At 42.1% G+C, this 25,368-nt stretch overlaps 2 protein-coding genes across 3 annotated transcripts; both read right to left on the reverse strand.

Moving 5' to 3' along the window:
- Window positions 1–83: 83 nt before the first annotated feature.
- On the reverse strand, window positions 84–19,884 carry LOC132991695 (ankyrin repeat and IBR domain-containing protein 1-like). 2 transcript variants are annotated; one of them, XM_061060548.1, is made up of 21 exons: window positions 19,697–19,884; window positions 16,287–16,638; window positions 11,917–12,088; window positions 11,662–11,793; window positions 10,909–11,097; window positions 10,668–10,785; window positions 10,325–10,545; window positions 9,612–9,700; window positions 9,374–9,518; window positions 8,463–8,623; window positions 8,079–8,167; window positions 7,647–7,777; window positions 7,384–7,518; window positions 7,119–7,205; window positions 6,925–6,991; window positions 6,600–6,745; window positions 6,019–6,197; window positions 5,811–5,862; window positions 5,591–5,647; window positions 5,306–5,429; window positions 84–4,908 (listed from the first exon to the last, which is right to left on the reverse strand). In XM_061060548.1, the coding sequence occupies exons 2-21, from the start codon at window positions 16,472–16,474 to the stop codon at window positions 3,398–3,400; spliced, it is 3,993 nt and encodes a 1,330-aa protein (XP_060916531.1). In that variant the 5' UTR covers window positions 16,475–16,638; window positions 19,697–19,884; the 3' UTR covers window positions 84–3,397. The 2 variants fall into 2 exon arrangements, with proteins under 2 accessions (XP_060916531.1, XP_060916530.1); XM_061060547.1 differs by having other exon boundaries at window positions 10,909–11,100.
- Window positions 19,885–20,733: 849 nt separating this feature from the next.
- On the reverse strand, window positions 20,734–22,668 carry LOC132991314 (receptor-transporting protein 4-like). Its single transcript, XM_061060051.1, has 3 exons — window positions 22,512–22,668; window positions 22,116–22,287; window positions 20,734–21,308 (listed from the first exon to the last, which is right to left on the reverse strand). Exons 1-3 carry the CDS (start codon window positions 22,633–22,635, stop codon window positions 20,972–20,974), a joined length of 633 nt encoding a protein of 210 aa, XP_060916034.1. The 5' UTR covers window positions 22,636–22,668; the 3' UTR covers window positions 20,734–20,971.
- Between the last annotated feature and the right edge of the window lie 2,700 nt (window positions 22,669–25,368).

The raw sequence follows: 25,368 nt of genomic DNA on the forward strand, positions 1-25,368 counted from the left end.
CTTTTTGTTGTGCATGTTTTGTTTCGATTCCTTTAGTGAGAGGGATTTCTCTCACTAGCACTCCAAGAAAAACTCTTCGTGACACACTTTTAGCTCTTTATTGAGAGTAAACTTTGCACTGAGACTTCCATTTACAGTTTTGGCCACACATCAAAGCTCCTTTATGGACCCACCGGGAATGTATCAAGTATAATCTATGAGAGTGCAATTTCATTTCTTTTGAGTTCTGTAGTGGTTGACTGAGGGTTAGTTAAAGTATAAACATTAAATATGGAGTACAAAATGGCAGACCATAAATTAAAATCAAAATCAAGAAAACAAAGAAAATAATAATCATAATAATAAGTCTCACTCATCAGTTCTCCCCATCTTGTCTGACACCATTTGATCAATTTAACAAATTAAAAGCATGTCTGTGCAAATGAAAGAAACCCACAGAGTTAGAGTAACACAGAGTGTTTGTCCTGATTCAACCATGCAACCAAAAATAAGTGAGTAGTCCTGTTGACCTTCATTCCTTAGGGAACAAAGTCTAAAAATGTTAAGGGCGTCACCGGCGGCCCTCGCACATCAGAAGGCGATGCGTTATGAAATGTCTTCATCAGCACCTTTAGGCTGTCCAGCACCTTCACAGTTTAATGTTCAACAGAGAAGTGGTGTTCTTTTAGGGTGTTAAAAGTCAGGATCACTTCATTTGAGCACATTCATTAAACCTGCAACTAAATCTGTCAATAATCAGTTTCTGATTGCATATCACATTCTGTATAATTGGATACTTCTGCAAACTAGAGGGAGACATTTCAACAAATTCAGAGTTTGCTTTAGAAAAGGATTTCTTGACATTTGTTTGGCCTTGATGAAAGTATGATTCATTGTAATGATCATGTCAGTGTCCAAAGCAGCACGTCATATCTAAAACACAGCAGGCAGAGTCTTCTCTCTTGTAAACGTTACAGTTGGGCAATAATGTTTGGCTTCACTACAATCAAGATAAAAAAAGAAAGAATCAAAGGCCAACTGCGCTACACTTTTGTACAAAGTAGTTTCTGATTAAACCGGAAAGTCAAGGAGTAAAAAAAAATTCATAAATTAATTCTTTCATGTGGCTTCGAAGCAGTTTTTTGGGATTCAGTTAAATGGCCTAAACATCTTGGTACCAGGAAAAGTAAGATAAAACTGGGGTGTAGATGGAAACATTTCTAATGTGCAGCTAAAACCTGTGTTGTGTTTCGCAGTGTGTTCTCCATCAGCTTTCAAAAACAACTTTAAGGTTAAAAGGAATGACACTAACAAATACCAACAAATAACCAAATACAAACAAAAAAGGCACACAGACCAAAAGGCGCTGGCCTCAACTTGAAGACATTTCCATCAGAAGGAATAAAGAAAAAGGATAAATTACAGTTCAAACAAGACTGACCCAGCTCCCATTCATCACCAGCACGCTGCACCATCCATCAGTAGTGGAAAAGATGCGACTGAAACAAACAACTACAGCACGAGTGATTTTGCTTTGGCTGAGTTTGAATGTGCGAAGAGACAAACATTAAAAATCAGTCCTTAGAATACAGTAACCTCCTGTTCTTAGTTTCACTTGTTTCTAAGCAGACTGATCTCTGAATGAATGTAATAAAGGTTTAACTTTTTCTCCAACACTGACCTTTTGAGTCTGTTTCAACAAATGAGCTCTGGAAGAGGGACAAAAAGGAAATAGGATGTCAAAGTGTTGCGATGCTCTGAGTGTCTGTTACTTTGACTTCTGGGTCAATGCTGCACGCTTTCCAGCATTACACTAACTTACTGGATTTTAAACTTAATCTTGATGGAAATATTAAAGTTTAATAGTAAAGTGATGCAGTTAAGTATAATCATAAACAGCATTTGCATGAATGGAAGATTTATTGTGGTCATTCTTTTTTTTAGTGACAGCATAATTCATTTTTAGTTCTTTCATCTGACAAAAATGGATCGAAAATGTGTTCTAAAAAATAAATAACTTCAGAGTTTGTTGATTTTAATTTGCTGCCTTGGGCAAATCGATATGTGTTAAGAAGATTGTTCAAGACTTATTACTTTAGTTAAATTAATTTATATTAATACAACATGTTTTTCAGCCTTTACTCATACTTAACATGCTTTCAACACCTACTTCTGCCACAAAATTGCACATTCTTGGAGGAAATGACCACCGACCTCTTTTTTTTAAAGAGAATTAAAGATGACTAGCATTGTGTTTTCTGATACATCATTGCAACAACTCCAGTAATTAACTTGGTTTTGTGATACTTTTTCATTCATGGATGGATTAAGCTGTTTTCATTGTGTTTTCTTAGAGCAGATTTTAAGGCTTTGTTGTTGAAATGATCGTTTGTATTAAGAGTTTTAAACGTTAAATCACTCATTGTGTAAACTGAGCCAAAGCATCTGTGAAATACATCAATATGGATGAAAGCTGACCTCTTATTAAATACATTTATTTTAAGGAAGAGAAGAAGGGTGATGTGGTGAGTGGGAAAACAACAATCACCAATGACGATGAAATGTCTTTGAGCAATACACTCACTTCCCACTGACTCTAAAGGTGCAGCCTTTAACCTCTCTTTTCAAGACCATTTCTCCTCTGTGAGGTGTAACAAGAGAAAAATAACTGTCAAAGGCATGTTGTTCTAGCAGTGACAGGTGTGGTTTTTCCTTTTTCTTGCCTACCAAAAGGTAAGATCAGTAGTGTGTTTGCTCCCAAACAAAGCAGGCACAGTGTGCGAGAAGGTCTAAAAAGGAATCAGGCCCTCTGATTGTACAGTACGCTAAACCAGCTCCGAGGTTACAGTTATCATCGTGTTTGGCTCTGGGAGCTTTGAACAGGCTCACGGTTGGGTCAGTTTGTTGTGGCAAAAAGGAGGCAAGTTTGGCTTTCAGCATGATCAGCACCAAAACTTCACCCTGGATGAAATGTAGAAGACAAACACAAGAGGAGGCGGAGTAATAAATAAAAAAATAAGAAAAGAAAAACATGAGCAGCACTTTATGAGTTATGATATCAGTAGCTTACCATTGATGTACTCTGTTTTAAACACTCAGTTGTTTCAAAGAATAGTTTGTCTGCTTTCTTTATCGCAGACAAAAAGCACTTAAAAAAATGCGTATGACATCATCTTTACTGGACAAAGCCGCAGGTCTTTAAGTCCTCTCTAGATACAGTATAATACACACAGTAAACACTCAATTGCCAGAGACACACAGCTTCCATTGAGGCATCAACATTAAATTTTCCATCAGTGCTCCTCACTAGTTTTTCCACCTTTTGTTTGTTTCCTCTTTTGCTTTCATCTCTCTCTCTCTCTCTCTTTCTGTCTGTACTTGCTCAACCATCTCTCTCCATGTCGTCGCTTTGTTGCCGTCACACCAGGTGTACTTGCTCCTCCCATTCCTCAGGTGATTGATCCTCTTCTAGCTGAAGGATGAGGTCTAAGTCTCTCTCTGTGGGCGGGGCAGCATTTGTGGGACTGGTTCCGTGTTGGGGGTGTGGGCACGGGTGTGTGTGCACTTCGTCCAGCGACATGTCAGCCACACACCCTGCGCCCGCACCCTCCTCGCCAGCCTCTCTGTTTTCAAGATCAAGAGTGCTCGGCCTTGATGTCTTCAGGTTCTCTGTGCCCGAAGCACCATGATGGGGGCTCGCTGGCCCCCTCTCCCCTTCTGGCTCACCCTCCAGGGGCTGCCAAACTGGGGCCGGGGTCGGTTCCCTGGAGGTCTGGCTTGCAGTCTCAGTTTCTGTGTGTGTGTCGGGGGAGGAGTCTGTTTCTGTAGTGGGTGGGGAGGGGATGAGGGCGAGGCTCTGTGGGTTGTTCTGGGGGTTGATGTTGTTGTTGAACCAGGCCATGATGTTGTCCAGCAGCTGGGCACTGGCGGTGGGGTCCAGGGCCTCTAGACTCTGAGGGTCGCTGGGGGTGAAAGGGCCCCCTGGTGGTATCACCGGGGAAAGCAGCAGCTCCGGATCGAGCTCTGGAGACGGGAGGCACAACTGGGCAGGGGGCTGGGGGTCTGGTTTGTGTGGGCGTTCGAGAGCGCAGGCAGCAGGACGCTCCTGAGAGTAAGACCTACTGTGTTCTGGGTTGGATGTGTAAGAGCTGTCTGGTTTTGAGGGGCTGTCATACAAGGATGCGTGTTCCTGGTTGTAGGAATTCTGAGGGGCTAGGTTTTGGGTGCTTTCAAGTTCGCAGGAGGCAGTGGGCTCAGCCTCAGCTAAATAAGCATTGGAGTGGCAGTAACCCTGCTCTTTGTTGTCATAGCGATGATCAGTGGTGGTGATATGGTTGAGCACATATGGAGCGCTCAGTGCACTCTGCTCTTGTCTGTTGGTGCAGGCGCTATATGCAGGTTCAATGCTGTAGGGAGCGGTTAGTGTACTGTGGTTGTATGTGTGGTGTGAGCACAGCTGCTCCTGTGTGTGTGTGTCCAGGTCGTAAGGAGTGGTTATGTTCCCCAGTTTCATAAGGCTGTCTCCCAGCTCCAGCAGCTCCGCACTGAGAGAGGGAGGCGGGGGAGGAAGGGGGAGGGGAGTGGACGTAGGATGCTGGGAGGTGGAGTCTGTCCTGTGAGGAGGGCGGGGAGGATCCAGGAGAGAGGCTGGATATGAGGGGCCTCTGGCACCTGGAGGACCGTCTGTGTTGAGAGAGTGCAAAGCGACACTGCCCAGTTCTCCAATGGGACCCGCCCTCCTCTCCTGTCCTGCTTCCAGTCCCCCAACAAGCTCCACTCTTCCCTCCATCCCCCTCTCCAGGCCTCCTTCCAGGCTCCGCTCTCTGCGGGACTCCTGCAGGGAGAGCTGGATGGCAAGAAGGATATTTGGGTCGTCGTCATCGAGCGAGCCAAGTGCTCTCCTGCGTCCTTCGCCTCTCTCTGGACCTTCTGGAAAAACAAAACATGATGTTAAAACGAGAACAGCTTTATGTGGCTTAATGCTCATTGATCCCAGTGGTCGATGTCTCTGTGTGCACTGACCATACAAGATTAATAGAGCTATAACTTAAAAAACCATTTGCTGGCTGTCAGGTGTAGTGACATCTGAAAATGTATTAGGGGAGGCAAAGAGTGGAGCTGGATTAGGATCAAATGTTTATGCATACTGTAATATATTGCTATAAATCATTTATTGTATGTGGTACAATATTGTGAAAAGTGTTTATCTGAACAATTCCAAAATCCCAAGGACTGTACGAACACTCTTTTGCCTTTTGGATAATCCTGTTAGCATTCAAAAGGCCTTGATAAAAGTTAGTTGAATAGTGCATTACAATGTGCAGACCTGTGTTCTCACTCCTTCTGCTGGTTTCTGGCGTGTTGCTGCTGCTCCTTAGGTTGTGCAGACTCAGCATGTCTCCTCTGCGCCGTGGTCTGTGTCTGCGACGGTACTGGATGTCAGCATAATCCTGCAAAAAGTAAATCAAGCTGTGTTTTAACTAAGCCAACTCCAGAAGTGGTGTGCCAAGTCCTCTTTGCACTGAACATGTGCACAATCTAAGGCAAAGAAAAATAGAACATAGCACATGCGTATGCACAAAAATGCTTGTGGCTTTAAACCATTTATTACCTGTGACTGTCTGTCTCTTTGCTCTCCTGCTCCCAGCACAGAGTGACGACTCCCCATCTTAACACACACAAGCAAACTATGTCAGCTGCAGCCGGAGTCATGCATTACATGACGGGGGGTTACGGAGCACAGGTTTAGGGAGAAGCTTTAGCTGGGGCATAAATCTCAACATTAGCAGAACAAAAAAGTTAGCGTTTCAGTGTGTTCAGTTTCTGCTTACCTCAGGTGAGGCAAAACCTAGGTACTCCCAGTCCCATGATCCTCCAGGGTAACTGGAGCAAATGAAACAGAAGAGTCACATTTTCAAACATTCATCATTGTGTAGTTTGTAACCAGATTAACTGCACTGGCAAAAAACAAAACTGGCAAAAAACAAAACCATCAAATGTTTGAGTGAGTGTGTGTGAGTGAGTGTGTTTTCTCCGTACTTCCTGCGTGGAGGATCTGGAGAATCGTTGGGAGCGACACCACGGGCCACTGATGCCAAGAATTCTTGCCTCTTCTGCTGCACCAAACGAGCCGCGCTGATGATTTTGTGGCAGGGCGTCCTCAGGTAAGGCCGGTTGACCTTCTGGGCCAAATCCTCCACAACCATCTCCAGGTCAGTCTGGGAAGAAACCACAGACAAATGTGTCTACTTCCATTTGCTCAAAAACTGGAAATCCACATTTTAAAAGGGATTTGCAGCATGTATTTAAAGTATTATTCAACATCACTGATTATGGTTTTAAGTTCTCTCCAGTCCCTCTCTGCCATACCTCCCATTACTCTTGTGTACACACTTTGTCTCTACCAAGATGTATTTAGTTGTGAAATCTTGAAAATCTGGGCTAACTTTAAGGATTATCTGTATGGTCCTCAAAGGATGATTGTCTCCTGATGTTTTGCACCTGGGATACTAAACCTAATGTTTTTTAACTTGTTTAGTCCTGTGTGGTCTAAATCAGCACAGCAGTCTTTACAGGGTCACAGTAGGGGCACGTAAGCCATCAGATTTGTGATCAATTACCTGCATGAGCTCAAATATCTCTTTCTGAGTGCTGCCTTGCTGCAGGAAGAAGCCGTACGGGTAAGAGCACTTCAGCACACGACGCGTCTTAAGCAGCTCGCACACGCCGTCCTCTATGAACCTTGTGTCTGGTGGAGTGCCTTCACCTGGACCAAAACCAAACACAGAGACACACACAAGGTTAGTGAAAAATACTTAAATAAATGAAGAATTATAAAACACCGGAGCAATCTATTACAGCCTCTTCAGACCAAAATAAAAAAGCTCTATATGCCCCACATTAGTTAAAATCACATCAGGCAAGGATAGTACAAGTGAGACTTACGACAAATGAAGGCTCTGCTCAGCTGCTCCATCTTCTCTTTAGCTGTTTTCAGCAATTTCTGCTCCAACTAACAGACAACAAGACAAAATATACACATCCAATATCTCACAGTCATCAGATGTACTCTAGCTCTAAATGAGCATTTAAGAACTCTAGCTGTAAATTGATATGAGAACGTGTCAGGAGTGCATTACCTTGTAACTGTGTTCATGGTTCTTGAAGCGGGTGTAATAGTGCATAAAACGGTCCAGCTCCTGAAAACTTTTGTGCTTCTTTTCTGCCTGTGACAAAACATCCACATGATCATTAAAGAGCCTCGAGTGTGCCAGTCAGCGTCTTTGAATTCTTTATGGTAATATGATCATCAGAGAGGATTGAGCAGTTCTTGTAGATTATAATTCAAGCAGTTAAAGATGTCTTCTTGTGTATGTTTACATCATTTTGTTCGTTTGTTTGTACCTCTACAGTCATCTCCTTAGACTGCTCCTCGAGCTGTTGGATGACCTCATAGCGAGTGCAGCGATAGTAGCCTCCTGTTGATGAGCTGTGCTTCTTCCACTCCTCCAGACAGATCCAACAGAAGTCATACTTACACTAGAGAGAGAGAGAGAGAGAGAGAGAGAGAGTTCATCTTAAAATTGTCTCCAAACACAGCACAAAATAAAGAATTATTAATATTGAGAGATCAGACAAACAGCTGACAGAGATATTAATGTGTAAACCTTGGCACACTGCATATGGTTGCAGCCCTCATTCTTTTGAATGGGCGACTTGCAGTTGGCACATGGTTTGGAGTTGGTCAGCAGCCACAGGCAGTTAGCAGCATCCTCATAGGCTTCACTCACACCTGCCACTGTAGTAAGCAGAAACACACACACACACACAAACACACACACACACACACACACACACACACACACACACATAAGCAACGACTCATTTGTCCATCACCTGCCCTGCACATTTGGCAAATATCAATGACCTGAACACCTGCCGGGAGGTTATAAAGTACATGAAGACACATCCTGGTCGGCTGACCTGACAGCTGCTGTTAACGGGCTTATTGTGGTGCCGGCTTACTGAGCTGCAGCTAAAACGATCCCCGGGGACACTGAAAATTCCTGGAAACATTAAGGTCACAGTGAGACACTTACACTCCTCAGGCTTCATCTCTGTCACTTTCTGGAGCCAGTTCCTCCACATCTGACAGTCACATGGCTCGTGGGCCTCGCCAAGGCACTCCCTGTGAGGGAGATAAACAGCATAATACAATCCACTGAGAATAAAGTACCAAAACAACTGTCACCCATGCTGCATCCATGTGGCAAAAAAAAGCCTGACGATAAGAATAGAGAGTTTTAATTCAAAGTTTCTGTTGACACAAATATTTTGCTGACATAAAAGTATTAGCTGAGAAACATTTGTAAAAAATGTGTGCTGTAATAAAGGGTATAGTTTTCAAAAACACATATTTGTGTGTGGGAAAAATAATTGAACACTACATTTGCATCAAGTTGAAAAAGAGACAAGCAGTGTACCAGCAGAAGAGGTGACCCTTTCCACAATCAACAGCTGGGGAGGGCAGTAGGGGGAAACTCTGGGGGTCGCTGTCCCCAGGGCCGGGTCGCGTGAGCCGCACTGCACGCTCACAACGTGCTGCGGGACACCAGCGGATGGCGGGATTGTTGTCAACAAACGCCTGCAACAAAGAGGGGAGAGGTGATGAGAGAACACAATAAATGGACAACAAACAAACCGGGAGAAATTAAAAGTAAATAAAAGTAGTCTTTTCTGAGATCTTTCTACAAACTTTTCTCTATAACCCTTTTCATACTGTGTAGTGCCGTAACTAAGCTCAGATGTCGTTACATTTTTGTACATTCATAGTGATTTCAGACAGTGTAATATTTGTGTCCCTGTCTGTGAATTCTGGTGTTGCAGAAGCGCGGCACAGCAGGAGCTCCACATACACACACAGTCAGGCAGGCATGCACACACACATACACAACGCTGTGCTCCCCCGCCGGCTCAGTTGATCCCTTCTGCCCCTGTAAGCATTCATTACTTCCCCTTAAGAAGGAATAGAGTGGATCCCTTCATCCCCACCCATTAGGCCTCTGATACCCCGGTGATGTCCTGGCTCTTGTTGCCCGTTGAGTTGTGTGGGCTAATAGGGGCCGTAGGGTAGGGCGTATCATCGTTGTCACTACCTGGTAGGTGGCAAAGCTGTTTTGTTTGCAATGATAAATTAAGGCTACAGGTTGGGCTATGTAAATTATCAGTAGGGCATAGGGGCACTTATCCTTTCATTAGAGGCACAAGTACCTTGTGTTTATTTCAAATTCATAGATGCAGCAACAACACAAACAATGGCACAGTTGGAAGAAGAGTTAATGAGCCTTAAAGAGATCCTGAACACAAATTTCTGTATGACCTGTAAATGTTTTACCTTGATGTCAAACTGTAGATATCGCTGATCCATCTCTCTGGAAACCACACTCTCGATGACATGCACTGGCACCAGCTGGTAGCACTCGTAAGCCGGGCAGAAGATGTTGTGTGCGTCGCCCTCCTGAATCTTTACATTGAGGAACCTGAGACACAAATGAGAATGCATATGACAACAGTTGACACTCTCAGGTGTGTAGGAACATTTGCATACACACACAAACACAGGTGGTGCCTACCCTTCCCAGCATCCTCTGCAGAACTCGTGTCCACAGGACATGTCCACTGGATCCTCAAACACTGAGATGGAGCAGAGACATATTCCACACTGCAGGGAAAAAGAAGAGAAATTATGACATTTCAATTATATTCAGAGGTTATCTGATACTTATGCCTAATAAACACCTCAATGTGTTCTCCATAACGACATAACGATACACAAGGATGGACAAAATAACAACATCTAGAGAATATTATGCAAACAAATATAACCTCCGTCAGTGAAGATATACATCAAATAAATAAGATTATCTAAATTGTAATTAATCCACTGACAGTATGTGGGAGAAGGATTTTGGCCATCTAATATCTTTATCCCTTTTTTCCTATTTCACTCAGCTCTTAAACTATTCACCAGGAACTTCTACAAGTCTTCATGAAGAAAAACTGCCTATTAAAGACCTTTTGATTAATGTTGACACAAAATGAATGTGCAGTGTCAACTTTTTATCAATAGGATATTTGTCTTAAGAATTAAAATGAATGAAATTAAAATGTTCTAACCAAGGCTGTTAAAGTAGAGAGCGGGAAAATGTTGTTGAATGCACTTCTAAGATAAAAAAAACTTGCACTGCTGACTATGTTTTTTTTCTTGGCTCTTCAGGTCTGAAATTGGAAATGTATATTTCCAGCCCCTTGGCGCTTCTGTTCAAATCTGGAGCAGATGTCTCACCGTAGACAGGCCCTCCTCTCCAGGTGTGAGGCAGCTGTCAGTCGGGGAGGTGAGGGTGAGTGTGAGAGGTGAGCGTGGGGTCCGGGGCGTGCGAGGTGAGGGTAAGGTGTCCCAGGCGTTGTATCCGCTGGGTGGCGGGGTAGGCATGGCCACACCCGAGCGTTGGCAGCAGCCTTCAGCGTCCGACATCCAGGCTTCGAGAAGCTTCTCTCTGTCCCAGTCTGACAGAAGAAGATGCAGGTTTAAAGACAAGAAACGTGTGTGTAACTCTCACAATGACAGAGCTGTGTGGGTCTGTAAAGGTCCCAAGAATGCCAGCTTCCTTTAATAGAGAAACACACACCATGAGCTCGGAGCAGGGCCTCAGCAGTGAAGAGGGGGGCTTGCAGCATGTCTGCCGTCTCTACGATCAGCATATCCTTCAGTCTGCGCAGGTCCTGAAGCTTCAGTCCCTCATAAGGCTGAGATTTTAAAAAAGGTAATTCGGTTACAGGCACAGCAGGAAGCAGAAGCATAAAAATAACAACATGGTTCTAATCGTCCAGCCAGCAGGGAACCCCATGATCTGGTGACTGTTGTCTCACCTCTTTGTATTGCAGCAGGTTGGTATCACCATGTGCATCTGTGTTTGACTGCTGAGAAGAAGAGGAGGAGAAAACCATCTGCGACTCCAGGCTGAGGGCCAGCTCGGTGTGGTGATGCCGCTCGGCATGGTCGCACGGAGTCAACTTGTCCTCATCCTCTACAAAAAGATCTGCCTCACTCTGGATTAGCTGCTAAAGGGGGAAGAGATCGGGGGGGGGAGGAATGGGAGAAAAAGAAAAAAAAGAGTTAATGAAGAGGAAAGAGAAATTGGAATTTGAGCCAAAAGACAAAGAAAGCGAGAGGCCTGAGCGAGAGAGGGAAAAAAAACAACAGTTCAAAAGGAGTTCATCAAAAAGGATGTATCGAGGCGTTGGCAGACAGTTTATGAAAAAGGCAAATAAAAGAAAAGAGAGTAGAGAAAGAATGTAGAGTGTTAAAACTTTTTTATCTTTAAGTATATATCTGGATTACTTTTCCCCAGGCTGCTCATATCACAGTTGAAATCAATTTTTTCAATTCAGGAACTAGGTTTTCTTTCTTATTCAATAACTGTAATATCAAGAGAGGAAATGCTACTTGGAACTGACAGTAATGAAACAAGAAACAGATGCTCCTTATGCGAGGGCTGGAATATTACAGTCTACTCACTGTCCTGGCTGTACCATCCAATCACAGAGAGCACAGAGAGACCTGCTATAGTAAAAAACAAAGCTCACAACAGTGAGTTTGTTAGCCTGCACACTTTTTCTCACCTCCACACAGCTCTTCATGCCTGCAGCAGCAGCGTAGTGCAGACAGGTGCTGTGATGATTGTCGGTGGTGTTGACGTTGGCCTTCTCGTACTGGCCTCCCTCCAGCCTGGCCCCAGTCCAGCTCAGGATCATCTGGCAGCGAGGGAACACACAAATGCATTCACATCATTACTCAAACGACAGCGATGACTTCAGCTTATTGGCTTTTCACAAAAGTGTGCTCACTGAGCTTCACTTAAGAGTGTGTGTTTGTACCTGCAGGCAGTCTGCACGACGCTGCTCATCCCTCTGTGGCCGGGCAAGCCGCGGTGACAGCGCTCCCTCTGACAGCAGCAGGATCTGCGGGCCTTGGCACAGCACGTGGAGGCAGGTCTCATTGTGTATGTTGCGCTTGTTGGGGTTTCCCTCTTTACTAAACAGGAAGGACCTGTATGATGCAGGTGATAAAGACAAGATTAAATTAAATGTGAGCGGTTTAAAAAGAGTAAAGTGATATGAGAAGGAAGAATAGAAGACTTCAAACAGAGAGTGTTAAAAAAAAAAAAAAGAGCAGAGGAAGGAGAAAGTGGACAGATGAGTTCAGATGACATGACGAGAGTGAGGTGTAGTGCAATCTGAGAGTCTGTGGGTAAGAGGAAAAGAGAGAAAGAGAGAGGAGGAGAAAAAAAGCATATTGACTGTTTCTGTTTAACATCTATGAGATAATGGACATGGTCAGTCACACACACACACACACACACACACACACACACACACACACACACACACACACACACACACACACACACACACACACACACACACACACACACACACACACACACACACACACACACACACACACACACACACACACACACACACACACACACACACACACACACACACACACACACACACACACACACACACACACACACACACACACACACACACACACACACACACACACACACACACACACACACACACACACACACACACACACACACACACACACACACACACACACACACACACACACACACACACACACACACACACACACACACACACAGTGATGGATGGGGAAGTAGCTCGGTGGGCCTGGCTGTGGTTGTGTTTCTGTTTACTAAATTGTTTTTCTCTGCTACTTGTCAATCAAGATCTCCATTTGCTGATTAGCTTTCCATGGTTTCATTTGGCTTCACATATTCTCCTCATCCCTTGTTAAGTTTATTTTTCAATCCTCTTTCAAAAACATCTAACTCTCATTTTCTGTCTTTTCACTCTCCTCCTCTTCATGCCGAGGTGCCACCAAACCCCCTCTCCACCATCAGGAGCGCCCACTGTGGGCCGCTCCGTCACTCTGGCTTCTCTCCATTAATGCATGTCCATAGGATCCTGTTTCTGCATGTGTGTGTATATTTCAGCCTGTGTGTGTGTTCATGACTTACAGAGTGTAAAAACTGAAATTTCCCCTTGCGGGGATCAATAAAAGTAAATCTTAATCTTAATCTTCATCTTCATCTTTTCGCACTTTTTTTTGCCTGCCTTTCATCCTCTTCTACAAAACTGTTTATTTTTAATCAGTGATGGCCCATTTGAAAAGACATCATTAAATTTAATTCAACAAAAACTGAGAAAATATTCAGATGCCATTGTTTTTCCACTGGCTAAATACATACAAACATGCTACCAAAGCTCTCCCTCAGTGCTCCCTCTGGAGTTTGAACACACAGCAGTCACAATTGAATTAGTGTTTGAATGTTTCCTTATTGTGTAGCCATTTAGCCCATTCTTCCACTTACGCCCTGCTTTTCCACTTTTGACCTTCTTATCCTGTCAGCCACAAGCCCCTGCAGCATTCCCCAGATTACAGTGCACTGCCAAGTCACCCAAACAGCAATAATCATCATTATTCCCTTTTTCACTTCAACGCAACACCCAAATAGCAAAATAGCATTAATTAATCTGAGAGTAAGCTGATAGTTAGCTTTAGCTTCATCTGACTGCATCACAATGGTGTTAAAGCATGGCTCATACACATGCCTCCATACAACTAGTAAAATGTACAAATGTGGAGTGAGAAAGCATCGCTTGACTACATTCAAAGTGTTTTTTATTTATTGTAAAAAATTCATACTTTGTTTATTGTTTTTATTGTGAATGCTCGTATAATGCTCTTATTAATTTCCCATCCCTAACTGGAGGTTGCCACTTGGTGAAGTCATATAAAGTAAAATGGGAAGTAGCTGTATGAAGGGAAATACATCTTCTGGGACTCCTGCTCTCTGTCAGACAACAGGAAATCAAGTCACAGGAGTGATTTACATATTTAAAAAGCGTTTTCTAAGTTGTTGTGGAAGGAAGTGGTCACTTCCCGAACTACACCCATTTCTTCCAGTAATTCATCTAAAAGTTTGCACATCTCTTGGGATTGCAAACCAATCCAACCCACCGAGAACACAAGAAGAGGGCAAACCGACATGGCATAGATACCCCTTAAAAATAATCGGAATAACAGACTCTGCATCGACCAGCCCACGCTCAGTCCTCTCCGAGTTTGTATTTTGTCTGAGATTTCTGCCGTCTATCTGCTTTCCTCCATCCAAAAAAGCTGCTGGAACAAAGAAGCATTTCCTCTGATACTTATCTGGAGCAGAGCGCTGCCTTCAGCACGCCTCCCCGGCCCATTATAGGTTAGTAGGAAGGGACACAAATAGAACACCATGATTCATTGTGTTATACAGACTCGGACGCATTAAGCAGTCTTAGAGTCACAGTTTTCCCCCCTAAAAACACACACATGCACATGTGCACACATGCAGATGCACGGATAATTGAATGGCCTTTTCAAACTGCTTCCTCTGATCCCCCGCCCACAGTAATCATGGAGAGATAGGGCAAGAGAGAGAGAGAGAGAGGGAGAGAGGAAGAGGAAAAGGAGGAGGTGACGATGGCTATTGAGTCATGGAATCAGCAGTCTCGTTCACGGCAAGCAGCCTGATTATCCCTGCAGGGGGTAAAAGACACACTGGTGCCTTTCTCTGTATGTTTTTTAGTTTGACCCCTTTCTTCAAGGTTGTGGTAGACTCAGGGACTCCACTGTATTGTTTCTTTGAAGACATTATCCAATGATGGTGTGTGTGTGTGTGTGTGTGTGTGTGTGTGTGTGTGTGTGTGTGTGTGTGTGTGTGTGCAGCTGTTTCAAGCAAGTAGAGATGCAAATAAATTGATGTAAAATCAAGTTGGCACACTTAAAGTGACACAAATGCAACAGGAGGAGGAAGACTTACAACGAATGGTCATAGCATACAGCTGACAAAGAGATCTTCACTTTAGTCCCTAGTACGGCACAAGCTCAAAAGTAGCTCAATAAAACTCCTCCAGATCCAGAGGAGAGCATTATAGAGCTGTTTTCTTGTGTTTCTCTGTTTTCACGCTGAACTTCATGTGTATTGTTGGTGCAGTGCTCCTTTCTTGTTTGATTTTGTTGAGACTCTCACAGTAGCTCATTTCAGTAATTGGTCCTTTCTGAGGCTGTAGTTTGCACTTCTGTTAATCAGTGTTTCTCGTGGCTGATGAACCTTTTCTGTGTCCGCCACATGTCAAGATGACTTCCAAGACTTTCTGTACAGTAACATTGTTTGTATTAGTGACTGGCTTTTTGGGACTTTTGTGTAAAGTATCAACTTGTTCGCGTTAAAGATTATGCAAATGGTAACACTCAGAAATATATTAAAGCATACAGTTAATTTTTGTCAGTTTAATATGACTCCTTACAGAGCAGCCATTGTACCTGTGTTAGAAAACTGTTTAACAACATTAAAATACATGGCTCAAAAATGACTGTCCAAATGAATCAGCATCTCAGTCAATCTCAACACCCATGGCTAAAAAAATTAAGCCGATGCAGATTGCAGTTCATCAAATGGCGACTTGAGGCTGACTCCATATATTAAAATGCTGAACTTTACAGCTAATATCAATTTGTTTAAATCAAAATGTAAAAGTTGTGCACGATTTGGGCCGTGATGGTTTTAAGTGACAAGTAAGTACTGCTAGCCAGGCTTCCTCCTCAACTAAGAGCCTATAAACTTGACAGCTCAACTTTAACTGTAGTTGTGGGGCCTTTTGGGGAACTCTAGCTCTATTCTACTCTATATTTAAAACTCTAGCATTAAATATCAGGTGCTGGTGTCTATGCTTCTCATACCTGACTTGCATGTTCTGTGTTTCTCAGACATTGATTTATAGGTTGCAGCTGGTGAGTAGAGGACAGGATTGTTGATGGTCTTTCCCCCAGAGAAGACAACTGGCTGTAACCTTTGTGATGAGAAGACTTTTTTTTTTGTTTCCTGCTGCTCAATCTTTCAACCAAGATGTGTTGTAAGTATGCTAGATGTTACACAAGTACACCAAGGTTTTTTATTTGGCCAAAATAAGTCAGCTTTCACCTCTACAGCTCTATTCTGTCTTCTAATTTGATATCTGGCTCTGAAAAACCCAGATGGTGACGGCCAAAATGCACAATCAAGACTTCTAAAACAAATGTCTGACCTCACATTAGCTATGTTTGCCTCTAAAACAGAGTCTAAGCTCTTGAGTCAAAACAAGCCATCCCTCCAAAAAAGTTTAGTTACCTGAGCAGACGAGTCATGGCATGGCGGCAGACGTAGTGCAGGGGCGTATTGTGCTGATACTGCTCTCCGTATGAAGCATTCGGGTCAAGGCCTTCCCTGAACTGAGGGTTGCCTTCATACAGTTGCCAGGCTAGAGCCTCGTCACCTCCCACCAGCGCCTTGCGGAACTTGGTAGCTGTGTTGCCCATGGCTTTGAGCCTGCAGAGGGCCGCCTACAGGGAGATGTGGCAGATGCTCGTCCGCCGTTCTTCCTTTCCTGCTCACCTATGCCTTCGGCCTCCTCCTGCTCCTCCTCCTCCCCCGTTCACCACAGATCACACCTTAGAGCAACATGGTTTAGTGTTTTCCTGCCCTGTAAGCAGAAGAAGGAGAGACGGGGGGATTGATAGGAGGAAAATATGGTGGAATGATACACATGAGAAGAGGAAAGAATCCCAATGAGTGAATGGGAATGAAAGTTGGTTATGGTAAGAAAGGGGGAAGAGAAATAGCAAGACTGAGGCTGGAAAGTGAACAAACAGAGAGACAAAACAAAAAGAAGAGACAAGGAGGAGCAGCTCAATCAATCAGTCCATCCATTGATCCTCTGATGTGCTTTAGCGAGGATGGTATCTCACCGGAAATAAATGAGAAAAGAGAGGGAAGAAGAAAGAAACTAGAAAGCCAGAGAGATCATTATAAAGAGGACAGACAGGAGGGGAAGGTTAATGATATCCAAGCCATCGATTTTGTTAGTCAGTTGATGAAATGCAGGTCAATATTACCACAGCTGGCCACTGTGAGTCCAGTTAGCTTGCCTTTGTGAGGAATTTGCATATTTTTGGCTGTTTTCATGCCTGTCTGCTACTGGGGATATGAAGCTCTGAGTGTGAGTTAAACCATGCAGTGCTAATACACAGAGCTAAAACCTGTTTAATTTTTCCTCTCAGGCGCTAAACCAAAGAATCATAGGAATTAAAGCTATGGCTGCTACTGCTGAGTTCACTCTCCCAGCAACAGCTTACAAACCCTCCTGTAGTTTCATTAGTTGTCATGATCTTTTCAATGTTTTCTCTCTAATTTCAAAGTGCTTCACTGGCATTCATCAAAAGAATTAAAACAACATGGGAAACAAGAAAACACCACGGTCACATTTTGTACATGATCACTAAACTTCATCTTGTCTCACACAAACACATACACAGATTGTCCTGCCTTTGACACATAAACACAGCATTACATCCTGTAATAAGTGGAGTCTGTATGTGTGTGCATGTGTCTTTGTGTATTGGGCAGTTGAGGGTATCATTACAGTCTTCAGTCTATAGCCATCTGTCTGGCCCTCACAAAGAGCCTCTTTTAGCCCAGCTACAGTTGGCCGCTGGCTGGTTCAGGCTCTGGAACATTTGAATAACGTGGCTGGCTGCCTCCCCTCCTCTGCCTCTCCATTTCTATGCAGTGACAGACAGGGGCACATACAGGCAAAACACAGCCTGGCAGATGGAGACACACAGGCTCGCACAGAGGCTGCTACCACTTGTGAAATAATAGAGAGCATCTTGTAAGGTTCTTCTCTTGTGATGCACAAAACAGGTATGTTTTGAGGTATCTGATATCTAACCAAATATCTGAAGGGTTGATGGTGGTGGTGGTGGTGGTGGAGAGGAGATACTACAGTTATTAGGTCAGTCTGTCTGCTTGGCCCTGTTTTGTGCACAATGGTTTACTTCCAGTTCACTTCACTCTTCTGTGAATTTCCGCCAGTCTCCCTCTGTCTCTCATACTAAATAAGGACAGGGAGTCAGGACGTCGAAGAACTTTGGAATCCAAGAGAACGTAAGTCCTGCTGTTTGCACTTGGCAGTGACAGTGCAATTATGTAGTATTATGAAAGCTCTAGAGCCTGCATGTCATTCAGTGGTCGGGTGGAGTGAGTCTGAGGGTTGCTCTTTGTGGACTGGACACTCACTTATAAATCAAGCCAGGAACAAAGGAATGCCTTTGGATTTATGTTTGTAAATGAAAAGTTTCACCTGGACCATGAGTCTAAACAGAGCCGGGTTATAGTTCATGTGGTATTCCCATGTTAGGTTAGAGACTTAATGACTCATAAGCTCAAGAATCACAAAGTCATGAGTCTTGTCTTGAAATCCTTACTGAAATCATTCCCGCTTACAAGAACTCATCCTGAGTCACTCTGTGTTTCTAAATAGCCCAGGCATGACAAAAAACATTGCACAGTTTACAAGAAATATGACGTATTAAGGTGATATTTAATAATCCTGCAGGGATTAAAGACGATTTGATTAGTCAATGAACAATCGCTTTCTCGTTCCAAAACCTCCAGCATGAAAAATTTGCGTTCTGGACTGTGGACTAGATATTTTGAAGACTAATAATAAAAAATGCCCGCTACAATAACAAGATGATTCCTTTCAAAAAAAGTTTTGTTGTGCCTGATTTAGAAAATCTTAAGATTCTCACACTGAATTATATAAATACGGAATAGAGCAGCAAATTTGCCCTCTTGAGAAGACAGAAATGAAGTGTGTTTGGCAGCAATGCTTACTCACTTTAGCTTCATATCACTAATCTTTAATATCCAAAGAATACAAGAATTATTAGCAGTCCTATTAGGATGAATGTCTGTCTTATCATTATATGATTACAACACTGGTATCATAGCTCTATAATAAACCTAACAGTGCAGGTATGATTGATGAAAGGCCAAACAGAGCCCAGCCCATTCAAAGTTTATTCTACAGCTACCACCACTCTGTTATTATAACTATTGAATATCTTTAAAAACAGTAACCACCCTCATCTAAACTTAAAGTCAGCTGATACACATCAAGTCCAACACCTCAGTCAAGGCATGGGGGGGGGGGGGGGGGGGGTCAAGGTGCTCTATAAACTGACAGATGAAGACATAAAACTTGTGTGATTGAGCAAAAGTCAGGCAGCTGTAGAAGGAGACTCAGTGCATAGCGCTTGGGCATTTACCAGAATTAGCTAGGTCACCATGTATCAGCCAAATAATCAGGTCAGACCTCGTGTGGTTACCCCTGAAGAAGTGTGTCAGCATGAAATGGAGCACAAAACAAACAGCAGTCGACTTCTCTATGCATGTTGCTGTCCATGCGGCCCCTCGGTTGAAGCTCCTTTGTTTAACACACTGACAGTCTGTGTGTATTACTAACCCAGCTGAAAGAAACGAGGCTAGGAGTAGCATGAATTATCACGATAAAACACGTTATCCTGGGTGTTAACGTGTTCCCTCAGCAGCACGGGGAAATGTTAACACCCAAAGCTGCCTGCCTTCCTGCCGCTATCAAAGCTAGCAAGCCGTCTCTGAGGTTTACGTTAGCGTGTTATGTTAGCCTCGAATACCTTTCATACAGCAGCACAACATCAAATCTCCGTCTTACTTACACGGTTGTTTCACTTGGTCAAGCTAGTCGCACACTAGGGAACCTTCGTATATCGAGGATCATTATCTCATCACTGTCATTCGCATCCCCGTTTGCTTTTCCGCTGAACCATCCTCTCTGCCACCGGACCCGGCAGGGGCGAAGATGATGCTGCTGTGCACGGAGGGGCGAGACTGACTGGTTCGCTTCAGTGTGTTGTTGTGGCTGCCAAAGAGAAAAGAACACTGCGCATGCTCAGCACCAGCTGTCACACTGAGTGCTCTCCCCTGATTGGTCGGTTGTCTAGGTTCAATGGGTGGTTTTGTTTGGTTTATTGTTTTTTCATTGAAACCCATTTTTTCTTTCACTTAACAGAGTAGGTTTAATATTTCCTTATATGAACATAAGCGTGATATTTTATGCAATTTATAAAAATATACATTGAAAACAAAATAAATAAACGTATATTGTTGATGACATATTTAGCTTCAAAATCAACTTGCTTTAAGGCAATTAAAACAATTTAAAAGCTAGGCTAGTTAAGTTTTAAAAACAGGAAAATTACATTTTATAAGGATAACTGGTCAGTTTTTAGTTATTTTGGTTGATCCAGTCCTAATTGTCAAAAGAGTAAAAGTCTGTAATTAGGTTAAAGTATCAATTCTAAACATACACATATAAATACAATATCAACACAATTTCATATTTTTCAACATAATGTATATTATGAATAATACTGCTCCATCCCTCATGAGTTATAATATATTTGAAATCTATTACTAAGTCTTTTGGCTGTGATCTTTGATCCAAGCATCCCTTTGCAGGTCCTGAACTGTAGCATTAAATTAATTTGAATGATTTATTAATATAAAAGATCATTTAATTGATGCTTAAGCTGTTTTGCATGTAAACAGAAACAAATACATGTTGTGGGGTAGTTATATTGTAGCATAAAATGGTAAAACATTAGTTAAGTTAATGTATTTAGTTGAATTATTTCTCAATACTTACACATCAACAGGACACCAGCACAAAACCAATATCCCAAAATGAAACGTGCCCAGGTTTAACACTTTATTGGACCCATCAAAAATTACAAGAGGATGGATATAAACACTAGAACAATCTGTTATTGGTCCTGATATTATGGCATATAAAGTTTTAACCATTATGAATGCAAAACTACATAAAAATGTCAGTGAAATCGGGGTATTTACGCCCACAAGCGAACAACCTGTTGATTTTTGTACCTCTGTGAATATAAAACAAACACTCATACACAAACGCACACACACTTCTAGTCTTCATCCTGACAGCAGATGCCCATTCTGCAGGCCTCGCACAGAGACGCCTCATGTGGTTTAGTGAACACTTTTTTGGAGCATGTAGATGAGCCATCATCACTGTCATCATCATAGCAATTCTTCCGGATTTTGCTGAAAAGCCTGCGGAAGGCTTTTTCCACCTCTTCCTCGGAAAAACCTGGAAGTTCAAACTCATCGTCCTGACAACGGCGACAGGCCTGTCCAAAAGGTCGCATGATCACCGTCCCCCGGTCACCCCGCAGCCGGTAGCGGAACAACACCACAATTCGAGCTGAAGGCCAGGTCTTTTTGCAGGTTTCACACCGGAAACTGTGAATGAAGGACAACAAAAGAGGGTCAGAGGCATAGAGCTTCATCGTGAGACTCAACAAGTTAAGTCATGAACGTTTGTGAAATTCATCTGAGACTCAAGTTAAAAAGGATCAATCGTACTATGTAACAATGTAAACTTAAACCCAGAGCTGAAATGTGCCAAAAGTCCTCAAAGGTAGTTATACTTCAGTTGACCACAACATGTATCTGACAGTTTGAGCTACTAGTTACTTTGCAGATTTAGATTATTATTAAATATAAATCAACTGTAATACTTTTTTAAATATTAAAATTTTCTGCTGTAAATAAATAAATAAAATTATCTTTATCTTTACAGACCGAAACACTTAAGTATACATGTTAACATTATGCATCACTAATCATAATCCAGTGAAACAATGAATATGATTCTTTAATTGACCATTCTTCATAACAAATATTTTCTTTTTGGATTTTTTTTAATAATCCAGTTACTTCTTCCCCCACTGGTGCTATTTCTGTTATTTGATGCTCTTGAGAAAGATGCAAGAACACCCCTCTTTACCCAGGGTGCAGTACCAGCTTTTTCCACACAACGACACTGTTTTGATACCTCGCATGACCTGCCCACAGTAAACAAAATCTATTCATCACATGACCTTGCATGATGACGCATCAGTAATAAAGAGTAAGAGGGCATAACAACTTAGCCTACTACTTATTTATTGAACTAGCAACAGATTTGTGTCGTACACCCTGATCTAAATGTCTATTAAATATTAAAGCTAATGTCCACATTCTTTGACAGTTTAGACAAATACATACTGTCCATAAGCACAGTGGCAGTAGACCTTCCAGCCTCTCTTTCTCTCCTCCTTGGTGATCTCCTCTGTCTGGTTGTAGTTGAAGTTGAGAGTCCACTGGTCCTCATAGTCCAGCTCGTTGTCATCATTCAGCATATCATCAAAAGTGTCCTTCCACAAGCCAGGAATCCAGTCTGCAAGTATGGAAAGAACAACAATGCTTTAAAACTATAAGGGGGAACAAATACTTACATAAGAATATAGTTTGTTAAAAATGACCTCATGTTTCTGATCCCGTTTTTTAAACCTTCCCTCAGCAAAAAGGGAGGTTGTTCAGACAACAGAAGCAAAACAAACCCGCACTGTCGGCTATAGCAAAAAATGTCACGTATTATCTCAATGGAGCTGCAAGTGTTACCTGTGGGTGGGCTCATGTTGTTAGCTGGTCCGTTTTCGAAGGAGGTGAAGAGATGGAAAGATGCCTTAGCTCTGAGTCTGGATACAGCTCTGGCACTGTCAGCAGTCTTCTCTCTATTTATCATCCCCAAGCAGCTGATACTCAGGAAAACGAAACTTAACATCACACTTTCGTTTTCCATTCTGGGTGCACACACACTAGTGTGGAGCAGAGACTCATGTAAACAAATTGCAACACATGTAAAGGGATGTTATCTTGTTGTAACAACCACAGATTAGTTATTAATTAATGGGTGGGGGAGGAGTAGCCATGTATGTGGATACATCTTTAAACATGAGGGTGTTGGAGGATATGACAGCTGTTATTGATCACTTACTTGAATTTATGTATTCAAATCTAGAAAGAAAACAAAAAACAAAAATGCAATTATTGGCTGTATTTACAAAGCCCCAGGCCCTTATATGATGTTCATGGACTGGATTGATGACATGTTTTCAAAAAAGAAAAACTGTCACTTTGTTTGGTTTATTGTTTTTTCATTGAAACCCATTTTTTCTTTCACTTAACAGGAAATACATTTGAGGAGTTAAGAATTTTAAGCTAATTATTTGATGAAAACTGTTCAATAAAACAATATTGGAGAACTTAAAATGTAAGGATTTTACAAAGGGTTCGCTAAGAAATACACTTTTATTAAAAAAATAGAACTAAATAGGAAGAAATGTAAAAAATGTAAAAAATGTAGAAAATAAGTTAGATAATATTCTAAGACCACACAGGGAAGATTACTAGGCTATAAAAAAATATTGGATGAAAACAAAAACAGCATTAAAGGGATATGGAACATACTAACCAGTATTATACAAAATGGTCTTAAACAAAGTCATATCATGGCCCATGAATTGAATTTTATTATGTTTCTCTAAGGAAAGATGACAAATGTCAGCCCACACATACTGAGGCTCTGGATGTTCATTCCAGTAGGGGGCAGTATAACACAACAGGTTTGTTGTTCCACTGACTAAAGTTGGATGGAAATTTAAAGCGTTTAAACATAATGGTGGCTCTTTCTATTTGGTTTACAATGCCAACAACTATTTTATACGCCATCCTGGAATTTCCTGCGAAGCATTGCCTATTTCTTAGGAATGGGGAAAGTGAATCAGCAAATGACATTCATGATTCAAAAGTAGATAGCTACAGTTGTAGTTATTCAACACTGGAAAAGAAAAGTTAAAGGGCATCTAATACAAAATCTGTATTACAATGACCCTGTTGGCTTCCACTTTAAGTTCTACTTCAAATTTGATAATCCTGGGTCCCTTTTCTTCGCTGTGGGTAAATATTTCCAGAAAACTATGACACACTTTGTTTGTCAGATACAGACATTATACTTAAACAATATTCTTTTTTAACAATATCCATACACCTGTTGCCCAACCAACTAGCTGAAAAGAAACAGAAACAAAGTGACAGTCATGTGTTTTACAGTCATGTACAGTAAAGTATATCATATATCTAATACATCACACCACCTCATGACGAGGCAGTAAAGCAGGTGCCCCCATTGGGCTGGTGACAGATATCCTTAATTGCTTTGTTGCACATATATCACCAGACCCACCCACTTGCATCTCCTTCTTTCTGCCCGCACATTCTTGAAAGACACTCTGAAAGAGTTATTGGCACCAACAAAGTGTGCCTCCTTTCTACTTTGAAATGGTTTCTGTTCTCTTCTTGTACTTCTGAAGTGCTTTTCACTCCCCCTTTTTTTTTAGGACTTTTTCCTCTTAAACTTCCTTAAAAAGCTTGTGTGGTTTCAACCTTAACCACACTATTGACATATAAACTTTGTGTCTGAACAAAGAGTGCTCACTGAGCCTGTTGAGAACTAATTTTCTGTCTGCTGAAGTTAAAAATAAAGTTCAAGTCCAAAGGTCTGTATTTTTTTTTCTTCTTCTCAAGGAATATTTGTTGCAGTTTCAACTTTAGTATGTTTGGTATAAGAGTGAGATGGTGTCAAGCTGGTTCGATAAATCAGACCCATGTTTACCCTGTCGTTGTTACCTGTCTGTCAGGCTATGCACAGTGCTTCCTTGATAACCATTACCATCATTTCATTTCATTAGAATGACAACACCTGTCAGAGGTATTTAGTGACGCTGTCATTTCCCAAACACAAAAAACACGCACACACGCTGACTTGAACTTAAAAACAGTGTGGGGACTTTCCATTTGAGAATTCGATTAAAGCCTCATGTAGTGCTAAGAAGTGATTATAATGCTTGTCAGCGTCTCCAGTCAAGAGAGAATGATAACTTTTTTATGCAGGTTTTGGCAGGCTCATAAGACAAATCTTAAAAGGACTTGACAACAATTATTTAGGTGACATCGGTCGTAACAACATAATGACAATTACATAACACACACATGCATGCACGAACACACACACACACACACACACACACACACACACACACATCTTACATTGTCTTATGTTGTTTTACTTATTGAGGATCATGTTTGACTCTCTTACTCATTGGTGAGAAGAGTTATTTCTGTCCTGTTCTGTTGGGAGAAATATGACCTGAAGAAACTGAAGTGGAAATATCATTATATGGTGGGTGGTAATGGGCTCGTAGTGTCGTCTCATTGGCATGAGAGTCTGCCGTAACTACACATGCACAAATACATTGCAACACATGTACTGTACAGTGTAGAAGTGTGTGCACCTTTGTCTCCCAGCAAAGTGGTGTAAAGATGACCTCAAAGCCCCAGGCTCCTGAGAGTCACCTTATACTCAGGTGTGACATTACAGCGTGAGAAAAGCATGCTGGGAAAGCTCACAGGGCCAGAG

Source organism: Labrus mixtus, chromosome 16 (genome assembly GCF_963584025.1).
Source record: "Labrus mixtus chromosome 16, fLabMix1.1, whole genome shotgun sequence".
NCBI lineage: Eukaryota > Metazoa > Chordata > Actinopteri > Labriformes > Labridae > Labrus > Labrus mixtus.